Source organism: Anguilla rostrata, chromosome 8, assembly GCF_018555375.3.
Source record: "Anguilla rostrata isolate EN2019 chromosome 8, ASM1855537v3, whole genome shotgun sequence".
Taxonomy (NCBI): domain Eukaryota; kingdom Metazoa; phylum Chordata; class Actinopteri; order Anguilliformes; family Anguillidae; genus Anguilla; species Anguilla rostrata.
Genome location: NC_057940.1, coordinates 17,722,898 through 17,737,458, shown reverse-complemented (window position 1 = coordinate 17,737,458; position 14,561 = coordinate 17,722,898). Strand labels below are relative to the sequence as shown.

General features: G+C 45.0%; 1 protein-coding gene across 1 annotated transcript; it reads left to right on the top strand.

Moving 5' to 3' along the window:
- The first annotated feature begins 107 nt into the window (after positions 1-107).
- pck2 (phosphoenolpyruvate carboxykinase 2 (mitochondrial)) lies at positions 108-12,835 on the top strand. Its single transcript, XM_064346808.1, has 10 exons — positions 108-811; positions 6,552-6,764; positions 7,556-7,740; positions 8,243-8,449; positions 8,648-8,835; positions 9,212-9,374; positions 9,650-9,865; positions 10,452-10,589; positions 11,348-11,443; positions 11,728-12,835. The coding sequence occupies exons 1-10, from the start codon at positions 780-782 to the stop codon at positions 12,195-12,197; spliced, it is 1,908 nt and encodes a 635-aa protein (XP_064202878.1). The 5' UTR covers positions 108-779; the 3' UTR covers positions 12,198-12,835.
- Positions 12,836-14,561: the final 1,726 nt, after the last annotated feature.

Genomic DNA, 14,561 nt, shown 5'->3' with positions numbered 1-14,561 from the left:
CGGAGGTTGGATAGGATATCCTTCCGCAGGTAACCTCATCCCTCATAGAGGTGTAAATAACGCTGGACTCCGCCCCATTTAGAGACAGCAGTTTCCCATAAAGCTGCAGTACGGAGTCAGCGGAGTGTGCGCATCACCAGCGAGAGTTTCATTCATACAGGAACTACAATCCGCCTGTTGTCAGAAGAGTCAAAGTTCGGGTTGCGTGTTATAAAGAGCTAGGCAGAGAGAGGGAGTAACATCAGGGTCAGGGTAGCAACGGAGATGGAGGAGTAGTCGAATCGTCTGCGTTGTCTAATCGATCTTTTAATTTCAGTGAATGTTAATGTTAGTATGACAGTAATTCAAGAAGTTATTTAGCCAGAAGTTCCCTGAACAAAGTTTGCATGTGATTGCTAAACGCATGCAGACGTAGCCTAGCTTTCTGAAGTAGCTAGCTGGCTAAGTAGCCTAATTACATTGCACAACCGATAGTTTTATATAAAATGAAGTGTTTAATCAGTACCTCCAGACATTTATTTTTTTCACATGGGAGAACTTTTTAGCATAATCCAAATAGCTAGAAGCAGCACAGGAAAAGATCGCTTACTACACGTGCAATTTAATCTACACGAATTATCGAATCAACTGTTTTAAACCGGCGAACATCAAGGATAGATTTTTTTAATCATTGTACTAAGTTATAATTGAGTAATTTTTTTTAAACGCTCAGGAAGTCATTCTTTTGGAAATATCCAACATTCCAGTATTTGTAAACTTGTCCACGCGTAAAGAGCAAGATGTCCTGCCTTTTTCTTGGAGTTTTAAGAAGGTGAGTGGCTTGCAAAGTTAGCTGTACTGCAACGTCCAGCTGGGTACCAAATCAATGTAATGTTGCGTATTATTTGAACTGTCTTGATGGCGTGTTTGCATCAGTTAAGTGTCTGTTTTGTAGTGTAGGCCTGTATACTTCATATTAAATCTACAATACGGCCTGTGACCAATTTCAGTCACGACGAGGCATGCCAGCCGAAGTTGTATCAAATTAGGCATCTTTTGCATTTTAATGAGCTGACCCAACGTAAACGTTGAAAAGATTGGCTGAATGGGCGACGTGGATGAGTACTTGTGCTGTGAGCATGTAACAGAGCGCGACATACTCGGATAGTTTCTTCTGTAGATGTACTTTGGGGCTTGGATTTCACAGAAATGTTTTCAAATAAGTATACGGTTTTCAGGCGTAGCTGGTAACCTGAGCGCGGATCCTGCGTCCTTCTGCATCTATTGATGCAAACCAAGTTGTGTAAATTTACAACAGCCTTCGGGAGTAATGCACATCTAAGAGTAAACATGTATGAGTGTGGTACAATCACCGCCGGCAGTGATATGGGCTTGGGTCGAGCCGCTGACGCTGTGCCTCCGTAGAGTAACAGGCTGGTGGTTTTACTGTGGCGTGGGAGCTATCACAGTGTGTAACAGAGGGGAGAGGGTGTATCGAAACATTCTGCAGCGTCACTCTGAGAATTCTTGAGTTCGCTTGGGTGTTATGTCATGCCCAGTCACCAGAAAAATTGTTTTTTTATATATGGAAACTACCGATGCACGTTTCATAAAGACAATATGCATTACCATATTATTTAATTATTAAATAATCAATATTGATTCACAATATTTCATGCATGTATGAGACAGCTAGCTAAAACAAATAGTGAAGATTAAGATCACAGTGGGTTGGCTTGATCGTGATGTGTGTATATTTATATATTTATTTTTTTGGGGGGGGGGGGCATTTTATTTGTCAAGGATTGCACATTTCAGCAGATCGAGTCACTTTTTTGGTAGCTTTATAAACCATCATTGTAGAAGAGGATATCTGTAACACTGAATACGTTTAGGTTTCTCCTCAAGACATCAGTACTTTGTGTCTTCACATTGGTCTCCTGGAACGATGATGCAAGACTGAGTCTGTATTGCAGGTTGCTGCCTGACTGTGCTTTTAGCTGCATACCTCTCTTCCTCCCATGTGCCATTCTTCCTCCTCCCCTCCCTGACTTATTACTGTCTTTGAGCCCCCACGCCACTCTGTCTTTATGATCTTTGTGTTGGGATTCCCCCCCCCCCCCCAAATGCTGGGTCAGTGGTTTATTCTGACAGTGGGTCCAGAGGTGAAAAGTCCTGGGATGAGAAAGTAAAAGTCCTGCCATGTCTTTTTTCCACCCATGATGAACTGAGCCTGCTGCTTTCACTAATTAGATTTATCTCCTGGCTGAAGAATTGTGCTACTTGGCAAATCCACATGATTGGAACAAAATACTGGGGAAGGTTTTTGCTTTCTGAAACTGTCTCAAATTACTGCGATGGACACAAACTGCTAGTAGCCTGTATTCAGCAGACAATTGCTTGTAATTACACTGTGTGGCAGTGGTGGGTGTCGTTGCGCAGGATGATTTTAGTAAGGGCACTGAATGAAGACCTGTTGGACATGTCATTCCAGCTTTAGGTGCTGCTTTGCTGTTTGTCTATGTGCTAAGTGCTATGAACCTAGGTGAGTGAGTTGGCGCTCTTGCACATAGTGCAGCAATGCCTTTAGAACAGGATGGTAGTTTGGGTGATTAAGGAACTGGTACAAGTACTATTCAGGGCTGCCAGTAAAGACACTATTGATCTGATAAAAACCGGTGTAAGGAAAGCGGTAAAGTGGGAAGGCAGACTAAACAACATGGGAATGTGCATTCTAGCTCTCTGCTAGTGTGTCCTTCTGTCCATCCATCTGTCTGTATAAGTACCTATTTTGTGTGCATTTGCTGTTGTATACATGCACGCATCTTTGGACCATGTCTGTGTAGGCCTGTATTGGTTTGCAGTACTCAGATGCTACATGCACATATACACGTAGGCATGCATAGCTTTGTCAGCCTTATTGGCAAATTAACAAGGAACTTTGGGACCTGGGAGGGAAGTGCCCCAGTGGGCGTGACTACTGATGTTGCGCAGTGATTGGTCCTGTTCGAGGGGTGTGCCTTTGACCCCATGCATTATGCTGAAAAACAGGATAGAGTGCGAAGGTCTACAGGAACTGAGACAAAGCTCCAGGTAGCAACAGTGTTATCACTGCACTCTCACCCCTGTCTGTCTCTTACTCTGACCCTATACTGACACTGTTCTTCGCTTAGGTCTGCATTCCCATACCATGTGACCTGCACAGTGAGGCCCAGTCACTAGCATGCGCACACATGTATGTGCACACACAAAACACACACAGGTGGGGTTTCAATAACAATGCTAAGTAGAGACAAGCTGGACTCAGCAGAACAGCACAATGTCTGGGGGTTAAAGGCAGGTTAATGGGGTAATGCTTTTCTACAGTGAGTAATGAGAGAGATGGTGGATGTTGTGAATGGGGTCGTTGACAGGGGGAATTAATGTGAGAGTGAAGGTGTTGAAAATGGATTGAATGGTGAAGTAAAAAAAGACTTTGAGCACAACTGAAACGGTGGTGGTGTGTGTGCACATTTCCATGTGCATGGCCCGTGCTCAGTTTCAGATATGGGCAGGAGCTGTGACCACTGAATGTAAAACCATGAGAGAAATGGATAAGCCCCAAACCCTTGGACCTTTGTTCTTGTTTTGCCACTACACTGTTTCCCCATATTTGACACTGGGCTAAAGTTCACTCCTCTCTCCAGTTTAGTCCTGAAAGACTGTTCATTCTCTAGCCTCATGCATCCTGTGTAGTTTGTGCACTGAAGAGTCATGTCAGCCTTTTTATATAGTTCTGTTATGCCATGGAGGATCTCTGGTTTCTGATTGTCTGTACTCTGGACTGGTGCTTGCTGCTCTTGCTTCAGAAGCAGGGTGGTGTAGAACAGATGTGGAAAGTCTACAAAGAACAGATTTTCCCTCTGGTGTGATTTTTAACTTGGGGCTCAAGTGTGGCACCAGGCTATAATGACTGTGTTCTATTCAAGGTTGCTGTCTTTGCATGTGTTCATGCTGTTTTGGCCTTTCAGCCATCCATATCTCCCTTTAATCCTTCCTCTGACTTGTTGAAGATGAAAAACCAAAGTCAGAACTGCTCACACATCACCCTATTTCGTGTTTCATACATAATAAGCACTCTAACCCTAAAATATAAAATGCCCCTTGAAGCCATTTCTTCAGGTTGGGAAGGTTCATGGCTTGGTGCCATTTTTGATGCCAACTGTTTTGATTGCCTTTCATGTTTTCAGGATAAGATAAGAATTCTTGTTTTATAACTCCTCTGTTCAATCTCTGGTTATGTAGGCCTATTCAATATAACACTGTTAGACTACGATTGATGTTAATCTGAGAATTTGAACACAGTATTTCGTTTTTATATAAAATTACACCCTTGATTATATCTGTGTTGTGTTTTTTGTGTATATATGTGTGTATGTATGTATGTATAATATTATTATTATTATCATTCATTCATTTATTTTTTATCCAGAGAAAAAAGAAATGCATTTCCACACTGACTATGAAGATTTAGGGAAATTGCTAAGAAAATAATATTAAAATTTATATTAAAAACGAGCCTCGGTTTTCTATAAGTTTGTCTCATAGTTTTCATTTAACTACTGGCTGTGTGTGTTTGGTGGTTCAACTTCAGTCTGTTTTCAGGAAAAGCTGATAAAGCCTATGTAGAGATGCCCATACTGAAGCCAGTAGTCTTTTGCAGGTTTCTTGTGTGTTTCAGTTTTCACTCGATACTACTACTACATGTCAGATCAGGAACTTTTCTTTGCTTCATATTTTCCATCTGGCCTGGATCTCATTGGTTGCATTCAGGGTTAGGTGCTGTTGTAAAGTGTGTCTGCTTGAGGCTGTACAAGACTGGTTGCATTTTTGTTGATTGAGAAATAGTGGGTCCATTATACCAGGGGTTCCCAAACTCAGTCCTGCATTTAAAGTACCTAAGTAAGAAAAATGAGCACTTTGTTAAATTTATAGGATTATGATTGTGGTTGGAATGAAAACCAGCATACACGGGGGACCCAGGACCAAGTTTGGGAACCACTGCCTTTTACTAGGCTATGTTCTATGGCATCATTATGCAATGGCAGCATTGCAGCTTATGATATTATATTATTTTCCAAAGTCACAGTTATTTCTCATTGGTTTTATATTAGCAGCTGGAATGTAGGGCTGGACCAAAATAACTATTCTGATGATCCCCCTACCCAAGGTCTTGCAGCATTTTGCTTATAACAGCTAATTTCACAGCAAGCCAGTGCATGTTGTGCAAAGAAGTGAGCTGAGCTCAGCATGCCTGACTGCAAAAATTAACCTCAGAATAGTAGACTCATGCAATTTTTAGGCCTCTTGGTCATTTCCTGGGAAGATCCGTTATCCTGATTTCTGTGGGTCATGTTTATTAATCGTCTGTACAGCTGGAATCTTAGGGGTAGTGCCCAGAAAACGGCCTTTTCCAAGGGGACAGCAGCAGTGTCACAAATTAAGGCTTGAAGCTTGACCTTAAGGTTAAGTGTTCGGATCCCTGTGCATTCCTGTGCATTGCATGCCTGACTGACTTTTACTCTATTGTCCGGCTCTGGTTGCCACGGTAGTAGAAATTGCATCAAATACTTTGAATGACTGCTGGACTATCCTCTCAAAAAATGTACTTTACTCCACAGGTATCATTTAATTTGATTCAAACTTAACTGACAAATTTTGAAAAAGGGCTTTGTTGTATCATTGTAGACTTGAGACATGCTACATGCCGTATTATGTTCTTGACTCTCCAACCATACACTTTCCCTGGATTTTCTTTTTGAATTATACACCTGGTGTGATAAATTTCAAGTATTTAATCTCCTGTCACTAGGCATGAGAGAAATTATTGTTGTATTGAATTAGCGATGTAAACCAAAGGCAATAAGAAATTTGTCCCTGTCTCATATTTCACAAAATTAAATTGTGCTTCAGGCACTCCCGCATAACTGCCTCCCACATAATACCCTACTGGATTATCCCACATTTAAGCGTTACCCTCAGTTTCTATTTGAGATTGGGCCCTGTCAGAATGCCAACTTTTACACCCATGCAGTCCCAGTCCATCTATGGAAGGGCCATACTTGTGCTCTCCAGGCTCGGACTGCCCGCCCCCCACGTGTGATTATCAGTGTTTACTGCCCTGTGAAAACAAGGGGAAAATGGGAACAAAATGGTTATTTGATTTAATAGAAATTTGTGTATTGAAATTTTGAAATGGCCTCCATTGCTATTTTTATTTTCATTTTTACCTGTCAATCCCTGCTTTCATGTAGGCAGCCAGCCAGATGGGTTTGGCCCTGGGGGCTCTCTCAGAAACTTTGAACATGTTCTTTTAATCTACAGAATTTTACATTTAGGTCGCCTGTCTTGACATCACTACTGTTGGAAATGCTGGTTATAGCAAGGAGGTTTATAAATGTGTCTGTTGCACCCTCACAGTCTGAACCCTGTCATCAGCTGGAATGAGCCTCTGTTGTCAGTATATGACAGTTATGGTCTGTCAGCCAACCTCCATGTGGATGTTTATTATAGTTTTTTTTGTCTCTGATCAGACGGAGTGGTTTGGGGGCTGCCGTAGGGGTGCGCTCCCTCTCCTCCCTGCCCTCCCTGCCCCCTGCGGTGGAGGAGTTTGTCTCCGGGGCGGTGAAGGAGTGCAAGCCGGCCGCGGTGCACGTGGTGACCGGGACGCCCAAGGAGACTGCCGACATCCTGGCTGGCCTGGAGATGGATGGGATGGTCAAGCGTCTGCCGAAATACCAGAACTGGTGAGTGGGGCCGGCTCCTCCACGGGCCACCTGTGCATACCTGTGCACGTCTGTCACACGTGTGTTGCACGTCACTGCATTCAGTTCCTCTCTGTGGCCTCAGGCATCCTGGAGCTTTCACACCACACGTGACGTTCTATTCCTACAGCTCTCTCTGCTTATGTGACATTCTATTCCTACAGCTCTCTCTGCTTGTATGTGACATTCTATTCCTACAGCTCTCTGCTTGTATGTGACATTCTATTCCTACACCTCTCTCTGCTTGTATGTGACATTCTATTCCTACACCTCTCTCTGCTTGTATGTGACATTCTATTCCTACAGCTCTCTCTGCTTGTATGTGACATTCTATTCCTACAGCTCTCTCTGCTTATATGTGACATTCTATTCCTACAGCTCTCACTGTGCTTCTGTGACGATCTATTCCTACAGCTCTTGCTGTGACAACGTCACACCTTACCATGTTCTAGCCGCAACACAAAACCCGTCTGTGTATCTTGCAACGGGAAGGACCTGGATAACCTGTTAGGCTGAGAGTTATTCATGAGTTAATCTGCCCAAGGTCCCATAGTGGCCAGTGTATTTGTACTGCTATCAGTTTAATGGGGTTTTGTTGCCTTGTTGCTGATTTTCTGTAGTTTCCAGACCCTGTTGGTTGAAAATATACTTTGTGTTTTTCTGAGCTAATCTGTCCTCTTGTCTTTGTCTTTCTTTTTTTGCTTTGTTACCTCTGCCTTTCATCCTGTTTTCCTCCTTTGATCCCTCTGTTCTACCCCTCCCCCGTGCTCCAGCTGGCTGGCACGCACAGACCCCAAGGACGTGGCCCGAGTGGAGAGTAAGACCGTGATCGTGACCAGAGACCAGAGGGACACCATCCCCATCCCCAGCGGGGGGGCCAAGAGCCAGCTGGGGAGCTGGATGAGTGAGGGAGACTTCCAGAAGGCCAGGGAGGATCGCTTCCCTGGCTGCATGGCAGGTGCGTCTGTCAGTCTGTCCCCGTCGGCCCAGATCCCAGTCCAGTGTGGATTTAGGGCCTGTCCGTCACTCATGGTTCAGGAGAATAAGGCTTTTTGTGTATTTGTAAAGACACCAGATTGATAGGCTTACGTTAGCCACAGACCTTATTTTGGGCAGAAAACGAAATCCCTGCGGGGAAAAAAAGCATTGGAAATCCGACGAGGGAACCCATGGCCAAAAACGCGAACTTACAAACTGTAACACTCTATAAAGGGGTGGGACCTGACAGAATGGCGGATGTTGTCATTTGAAGCAGGGCCGTATCTTGTGAACACACATTAACCATCAAGTGGACAGTGGATCATATTTTAATTCCACTTAACAGTACTGATTCAGACTCCTCAGACTCCTGACTCAGACTACCAGGAAGGTATCTCCAAATGTGCATTTACTCATATCTCTGCTCCACACTTTCTGCCCCCCTCTGTCTTTCCATCCTGCTTCTTCTACCCCTCTTAAAGGCCGGAAGATGTATGTCATTCCCTTCAGCATGGGACCTGTGGGCTCCTCCCTGGCCAAATTCGGGGTGCAGGTGACGGACTCGCCGTACGTGGTTGCCAGCATGGGGATAATGACCCGCACCGGCAGTGCCGTGATGGACAAGCTGGCCCAGGGGGCGGAGTTTGTCCGCTGTCAGCACTCGTTAGGAAGACCGCTGCCCCTCAAAGGTGCGTTCCTTTCCTCCTGCTTGTCAGTCTGCCTGGTCCTTGCTGGTTGGACAGTTATTCTAACTGTCACCTCTCCTCCTTAGTGAAAATATCCTTTTATTTGTGCCTTCTCTGCTTACTTTCTCATCCACTGTTTCTTTCCCTTTCTCTCACACCCTTTTCCTCCTCTCCCTCTGTTCCTCTCTGCTGTGCCTCCAGCTCCCCTGATCAGTAACTGGCCCTGCAATCCGGAGAAGGTTCTGATCTCACACCTCCCGGACTCCCGGCAGATCCTGTCTTTCGGCAGTGGATATGGGGGCAACTCGCTGCTGGGCAAGAAGTGCTTTGCCCTGAGAATTGCCTCGCGCATCGCTAAGGATGAAGGCTGGCTGGCTGAACACATGCTGGTGAGTGAGGGGGCGCTCTGAGACTGGCCCGGGACACCATTGTGCTCCACACTGCACACCACCCTGGCTCTGCACGCCACTGCACACCACTGCACACCACCCTGGCTCTGCACGCCACTGCACACCACTGCACACCACACTGGCTCTGCACATCTGCCGCCTGCCCTCTGGGTCCCGGTGGGAACACCTGCAGCCACGCAGAATGGAGGATCACATTCAGGTTTTTACATCAGGAGGTCCTAGTGATATGGAGCTTGGAGCACAATGGCTACTGAACAGTCAGGAGGTAGCTTAGATTACTGTGTCTCACTGACCTGATACATTTTGATAAATTGTGTGAGTGTCCTAAGCCCCCCTCTCTTCCCCTACTGGTCAGATTCTGGGAATCACCAACCCTCAGGGAGTGAAGCGCTATGTAGCTGCGGCGTTTCCCAGCGCCTGCGGGAAGACCAACCTGGCCATGATGAAGCCTGCTCTGCCTGGCTGGACAGTGGAGTGTGTCGGCGATGACATCGCCTGGATGAAGTTCGACAGTCAAGGTCAGAGGTCATACTGGGAAACTGGGTGGGCTACAGGAAGCAGAGACAGACACGAGGCACGTGGGTGTTTCCGTTGTGAAGTCTATCAGAGTCTGTAATTTTGTCAGTGGCCTCTCATATGGCAGATGGCAGGAATTATATCTTCTGCTGGGCTTTTCTGTTTCTCTTCAGCTTGAGGATGAAGCCCTTTATTCTGTGGTTCTGTTGAGGAAGGAGGCAGGTGCTAAATGTTTGTCATCTGGAGACCTGAACACTTCTACTTTCTCCTTCACTAGGGAAACTCAGGGCCATCAATCCAGAAAACGGCTTTTTCGGCGTTGCCCCTGGAACCTCAATGAAGACCAACCCCCATGCCATGGCAACAATCTCCAGCAACACTGTCTTCACCAATGTAGGAGAGACCAGCGATGGGGGGGTGTGGTGGGAGGGGTTAGACCCCCCTCCAGCTGGAATCACGCTCACAGACTGGCACGGGAAGTCCTGGAAGCCAGGTAAAATTATGTTCACTGTTGAATAACATTTTATTGGTTTAATATGTTAACACATTGCACAGTGCAGTTGGATAATCCTGGAGTGTTCCAATCAAGGCTAGTTTCTGATGTCCATATTGCACTGCCCTGTACATCAGCACTTTTGCTGCTGTTCAAGTGCATCTACTTAGTTTATTTCTTGTCTCCGAGCTCTTATAATCTAATGTAATTACAGCCACAGATGTGGTACTAAGCACCATCTGTTGAAAATGTGCTGTAGTTTTTCAGACTTAGTCAGTCACCTCACCCCAGCTCTTGTGTTATACGCTTTCATAGTGTCTTCAGACATGTTACAAACCTGTTATAGTGTTAATATTCACAGTATTGATGTTGGTGCCTGTTATTAGTGAAAGAGAAACACACAACTAAATAGACAGTGTTGCTGAAGGAGAACAGCTGTAGCCTGTGATTTCACACAGTATGGCCATTATAAAATGTGTTTTCTATCTAGGTCTCGTTCTCTGTTTCTCTCTGTTCTATGCTCTTTCTGCATCATTTTCTTTCTCTCGCGCACTCTCACTTTGCCCCCATCTCTCCGTCTCTGCAGGTGACCCCACCCCCTGCGCCCATCCAAACTCAAGGTTCTGTGCCCCGGCAGCTCAGTGCCCCATTATCGACCCGCAGTGGGAGAGTGAGGAGGGCGTGCCCATTGATGCCATCATCTTTGGGGGCAGAAGACCAGAGGGTGGGTACATTACTCATGCTACACATGTTATGGGAATAAGCCCATACCTGTGCACAGCCAGCGACTGTTTGCTTTATTCACAGCACCTTATATACCCTAGCGCCTGGTTCTGCACCTTACATACAGTGCACCAGAGAGGTTCTGCTGCTTGTATATAGTCACCCGAGAGCCTGGTTCTGCATTCGGTTTAAGATGATGTGAATCTGTGGAACTTGTAATGATTCTAAATCTTCCATTTTGGCTTGATCTTGCTGAAACTACTCACACCCTGTAAAGATCAGTGACTCTGTGGATTAGAAACCGCAACCCCTTCCCTCTGTATATGTGAACCTAGCAGCACATTGACTAGAAAAGTACTGAATGATTAAGTTTGATGGCACGTGAGTTTTCTGGACTTAGTGTATTTGTCAATATTTAACAATTCAGCTGAATGTCTGGTTCTCATCGTGATATTGAAATTATTACATTGATTCTGAAGTAATAGTTGTCTGGATTCAGATCTATGCTATTACATTTGTTGGCAAATCCACTACTCTGTACACTAGGACCTCTATAGAGTAGTAAGTGTTATCTCCGTGTATCGCTGCAGTGATGAAGTGCTGTTTTATATTTTAGACTGCGCCCAAGGGTACTAACCACTGCCAAGAATAGTGTTGCCATTTCCTTTAAGAGTACATCATTGTGAGAGCGCTGTTATATTTTTGACGCTCACCCACGTTTATTTAAAAAAAAAAAAAAAAACCTCTTTCCTTTCCTAGGCGTCCCTCTGGTGTACGAGACCTTTAATTGGCGCCATGGTGTTTTTGTTGGGGCGGCCATGAGGTCAGAGTCTACTGCTGCTGCTGAACACAAAGGTACTGACCTGCAGAGGTCCACAAGGTGGCGCTATAATTCAGCGATTGAATGGTTGTTTGACTGATTTCTCAGTTGAATCGATAATTTACATTGTAATGCACTGAAATGGCTGGATGTGTTCTGAAGCTGTTCACGTCGAATACGTGCCCCATGGGCTAATGCCTCACTCATTGCAGATGTTTTCATCACGCTTACAGCATAAATGAGGAAAGGGCAATTCAGGATTCTGGTTCTGCAAGTGTTTCTCTCTCTCTCTCACACTCTCTATCTCTCTCTCTGTCAGGTAAAGTCGTAATGCATGATCCCTTTGCCATGCGCCCCTTTTTCGGGTACAACTTCGGGGACTATCTGGCACACTGGCTCAGCATGGAGCAACGGAAGGGCCCCACGCAGCTGCCCAAGATCTTCCATGTCAACTGGTTCCGGAAGGACCCAAAGTCAGGGGCCTTCCTGTGGCCGGGCTTTGGGGACAACGCCCGCGTGCTGGAGTGGATCTTCAGACGGTGCGGGAGGCAGACGGAGGACGAGGCCGCAGACAGGAGCATGGTGGGATGGCTGCCCAAACAGGACGCCATCAACCTGCAGGGCCTCAGCCAGAAGGTGGACATGGGTGCTCTGTTCAGCCTGCCCAAGGCATTCTGGGAGAAGGAGACCCAGGAGCTCCGGGCCTACTTCACTCAGCAGGTTGGCGCTGACCTCCCCCCTCAGGTAGAAGGAGAGCTGAAGGCCCTGGAGGAGAGGGTGAGGGAGTAACTGAAAGAGGGATCGAAGGTAGAGGAAGGGGGAGGAGAGGAAAATGAGATGATGAAGAAAGGGGGGGTGGGTGTGAATGGACTGATTGATGTAGCCAGATATGGGGAATAGAGATGGAAAAACTCAGAAAATCTAAGCTGAATGAGACTGTCCACTACAGCACAGTCTGTGAGCGAGTGCAGTCTCAGCGATCTCTGTGAGCAAGCATTCTGAGTGCAGTCTCTGTGAACTAGCGCCGTCTGTGAGCATACCTTATCAACACTATGCAATGAAGTGTCTCATTAATGGAATGTTTACAAATTAAAGCACAACAAATCACTTTTTAAATAATTTTAACCAAAACGTGGGCCTGTTTGCCTTTTTGGAGTCTACTGACTTCACTTGAAACCCTGGGGATACTGCATCCACATGGACCTTGGAGAATACCAAAGAGTTTTGAAATGTGACTTTGTAATTTTTTAAGCTAATTAAAGTTCATTTAAAAATGCAGATTTATTTGTTTCTTAAAATATGGGACCAGAGCCAATATTTGTGTATGAGTTTAATGGAAGGATCTGGGACTGTAATTTTCTTTCCTTTATTAAAAATAGAAATGCAATGATGTTTTGGTGTTGAATGAATAAACATCTTTAACATTACTCTGGCCAAGTGTGACTATCAAGTTACTAGCTCTGCATCACATTGGTAATAACTTAAAAAGCGGGCCAGTTGGTTCAGCTCAAATAGCCTACCGAGAAAGAAAGTAAGACTTGAAATTCATGTTAGCACTTTTGAATGTTTTCTGCCAACAGCACAGTATGCCGTTATAATTTTACTTTTGTTTTGTAGCTATTGGCTGAGCCTCGTTCTTTCAATTTCCAATGGCCAGTGTAGGAGAACCTGACTTTTCCACATTCTTTGTATTATTCTTTCAGCAGTGAGAAACATTCATTTTTATGTTCTGGAAAACCTGCAAAGGCAGATTTCCATCACAGGCTGTTGGCAAAGCTAACTGGGCTGGAATCAGGATGATGTCACAGGTTGTCATCTTTAGAGGCTCAAAAACACTACTGACCCATTTAGCACTATGTATCATTCACTTATGTGTGCAAATCTATGAAAGGATTTATTGTTATTCAAGGTTTACTCTTAAGATGATAATTAATACTAATGAATAATGACTCTGAAGCAAACATGGCTTTATTGAATAATAGTTTTTGTTAATTCTTCTGGGTTTGCAATACTGGCTAGCCAGTTTACAGAAATCTACAAAACAGCCAAATGTTAAGTTTTAATTTGGTTATTTGAACACAAATCAAGCAAAATTAACAATTTAAACTTTATGGTTTCTGAAACTGTACTCAATCTTGTGCTTATGGCTGGCCACTGAAATGGTAGCCAGTCAAATCATTCATATTTCATTCATATCGCCTCTCTCCCTTCCATTCTTGCTTTTTATCTTTTCTGTACTGGCATACACATTTCCTCAGTAGTTTTTATGGATTTGGTTTCTTAATCTCACTCCTTCCCAATCTTAATTTCTCTCTTTCACTCCCTTTCCTTTCCTATTTCTCTGTTCTGTTCTGTTCTTTTTTTTTTTCATCTCTCCCTCTCCTTTCATCATCCATCTTCTTTTTCTCTGCCTCCCACAGTGTGCTCTCTCTCCTCCATGCCTCTTCTAATTCACTTCTTTCCCTCTCCATGTCTTCCCTCTGCTTCTGTATCTTTCTCTCTATGAACTCCTCCTCCTGCTGCCATAATGCTCTCTGCTTTTCCCATATTTCCCCCAATCTCTTTCTCTGTCTCTCCCTCCCATCCCTCTCTCTCTGCCTCCTGTTCTCCACCTCTAATGTCTCCTCCCTCTCTTTCCTCCTCTCATCGTCCATACTCTCTTTCTCCCTCTGCCACAGGTCTCTCTCCCTCTTCCACTCGTCGTCTAGTTCCTTTTTCTTCTCACTCTCTTCCCCCTCTCTTCCCCTCTCTCTCATCCACAGTATCCTCTCCCTCCTCCACTGCCCAAACTCTCTCACGCACTGATCTGTCTCCCTCCTCCATGCCTCCCTTTGTTCTTCCTCGCTCTTCATCCTCTCTTCCCTGGCTTTTCTCCGCCCCGTCTCAAAGATGGCATCCTGCTCTGCCCATAGCCTTTTCCACAGCGTGTGCACTTCCTGGTGTTCACAGTTCTCCTTCCTTCTCTCTCTCGCTTTTGTGTATATCTGTTCTTCCAACTGCCCCTTCTCCTCTTCCCATAGAGACTGCTCCTCTTGAAATGCCTCCTCTCTGCTACGCACCTCCTGTTCCCTGAGCTCCATCTCCTGCCTCATCACTTCTATCTTTTCCTCTCCATGCCTGGTGAACTGTTTTTAAAAGAATAAAAAACAAACC

Bases quoted from the DNA above. Each gene is read 5' to 3' on its own strand.
- pck2 (XM_064346808.1), top strand. From the start codon at position 780: ATGTCCTGCCTTTTTCTTGGAGTTTTAAGAAG. The intron at 812-6,551 runs GTGAGTGGCTTG...GTCTCTGATCAG, and splicing joins TTTCTTGGAGTTTTAAGAAG to ACGGAGTGGTTTGGGGGCTG. The intron at 7,741-8,242 runs GTGCGTCTGTCA...CCCCTCTTAAAG, and splicing joins CTTCCCTGGCTGCATGGCAG to GCCGGAAGATGTATGTCATT.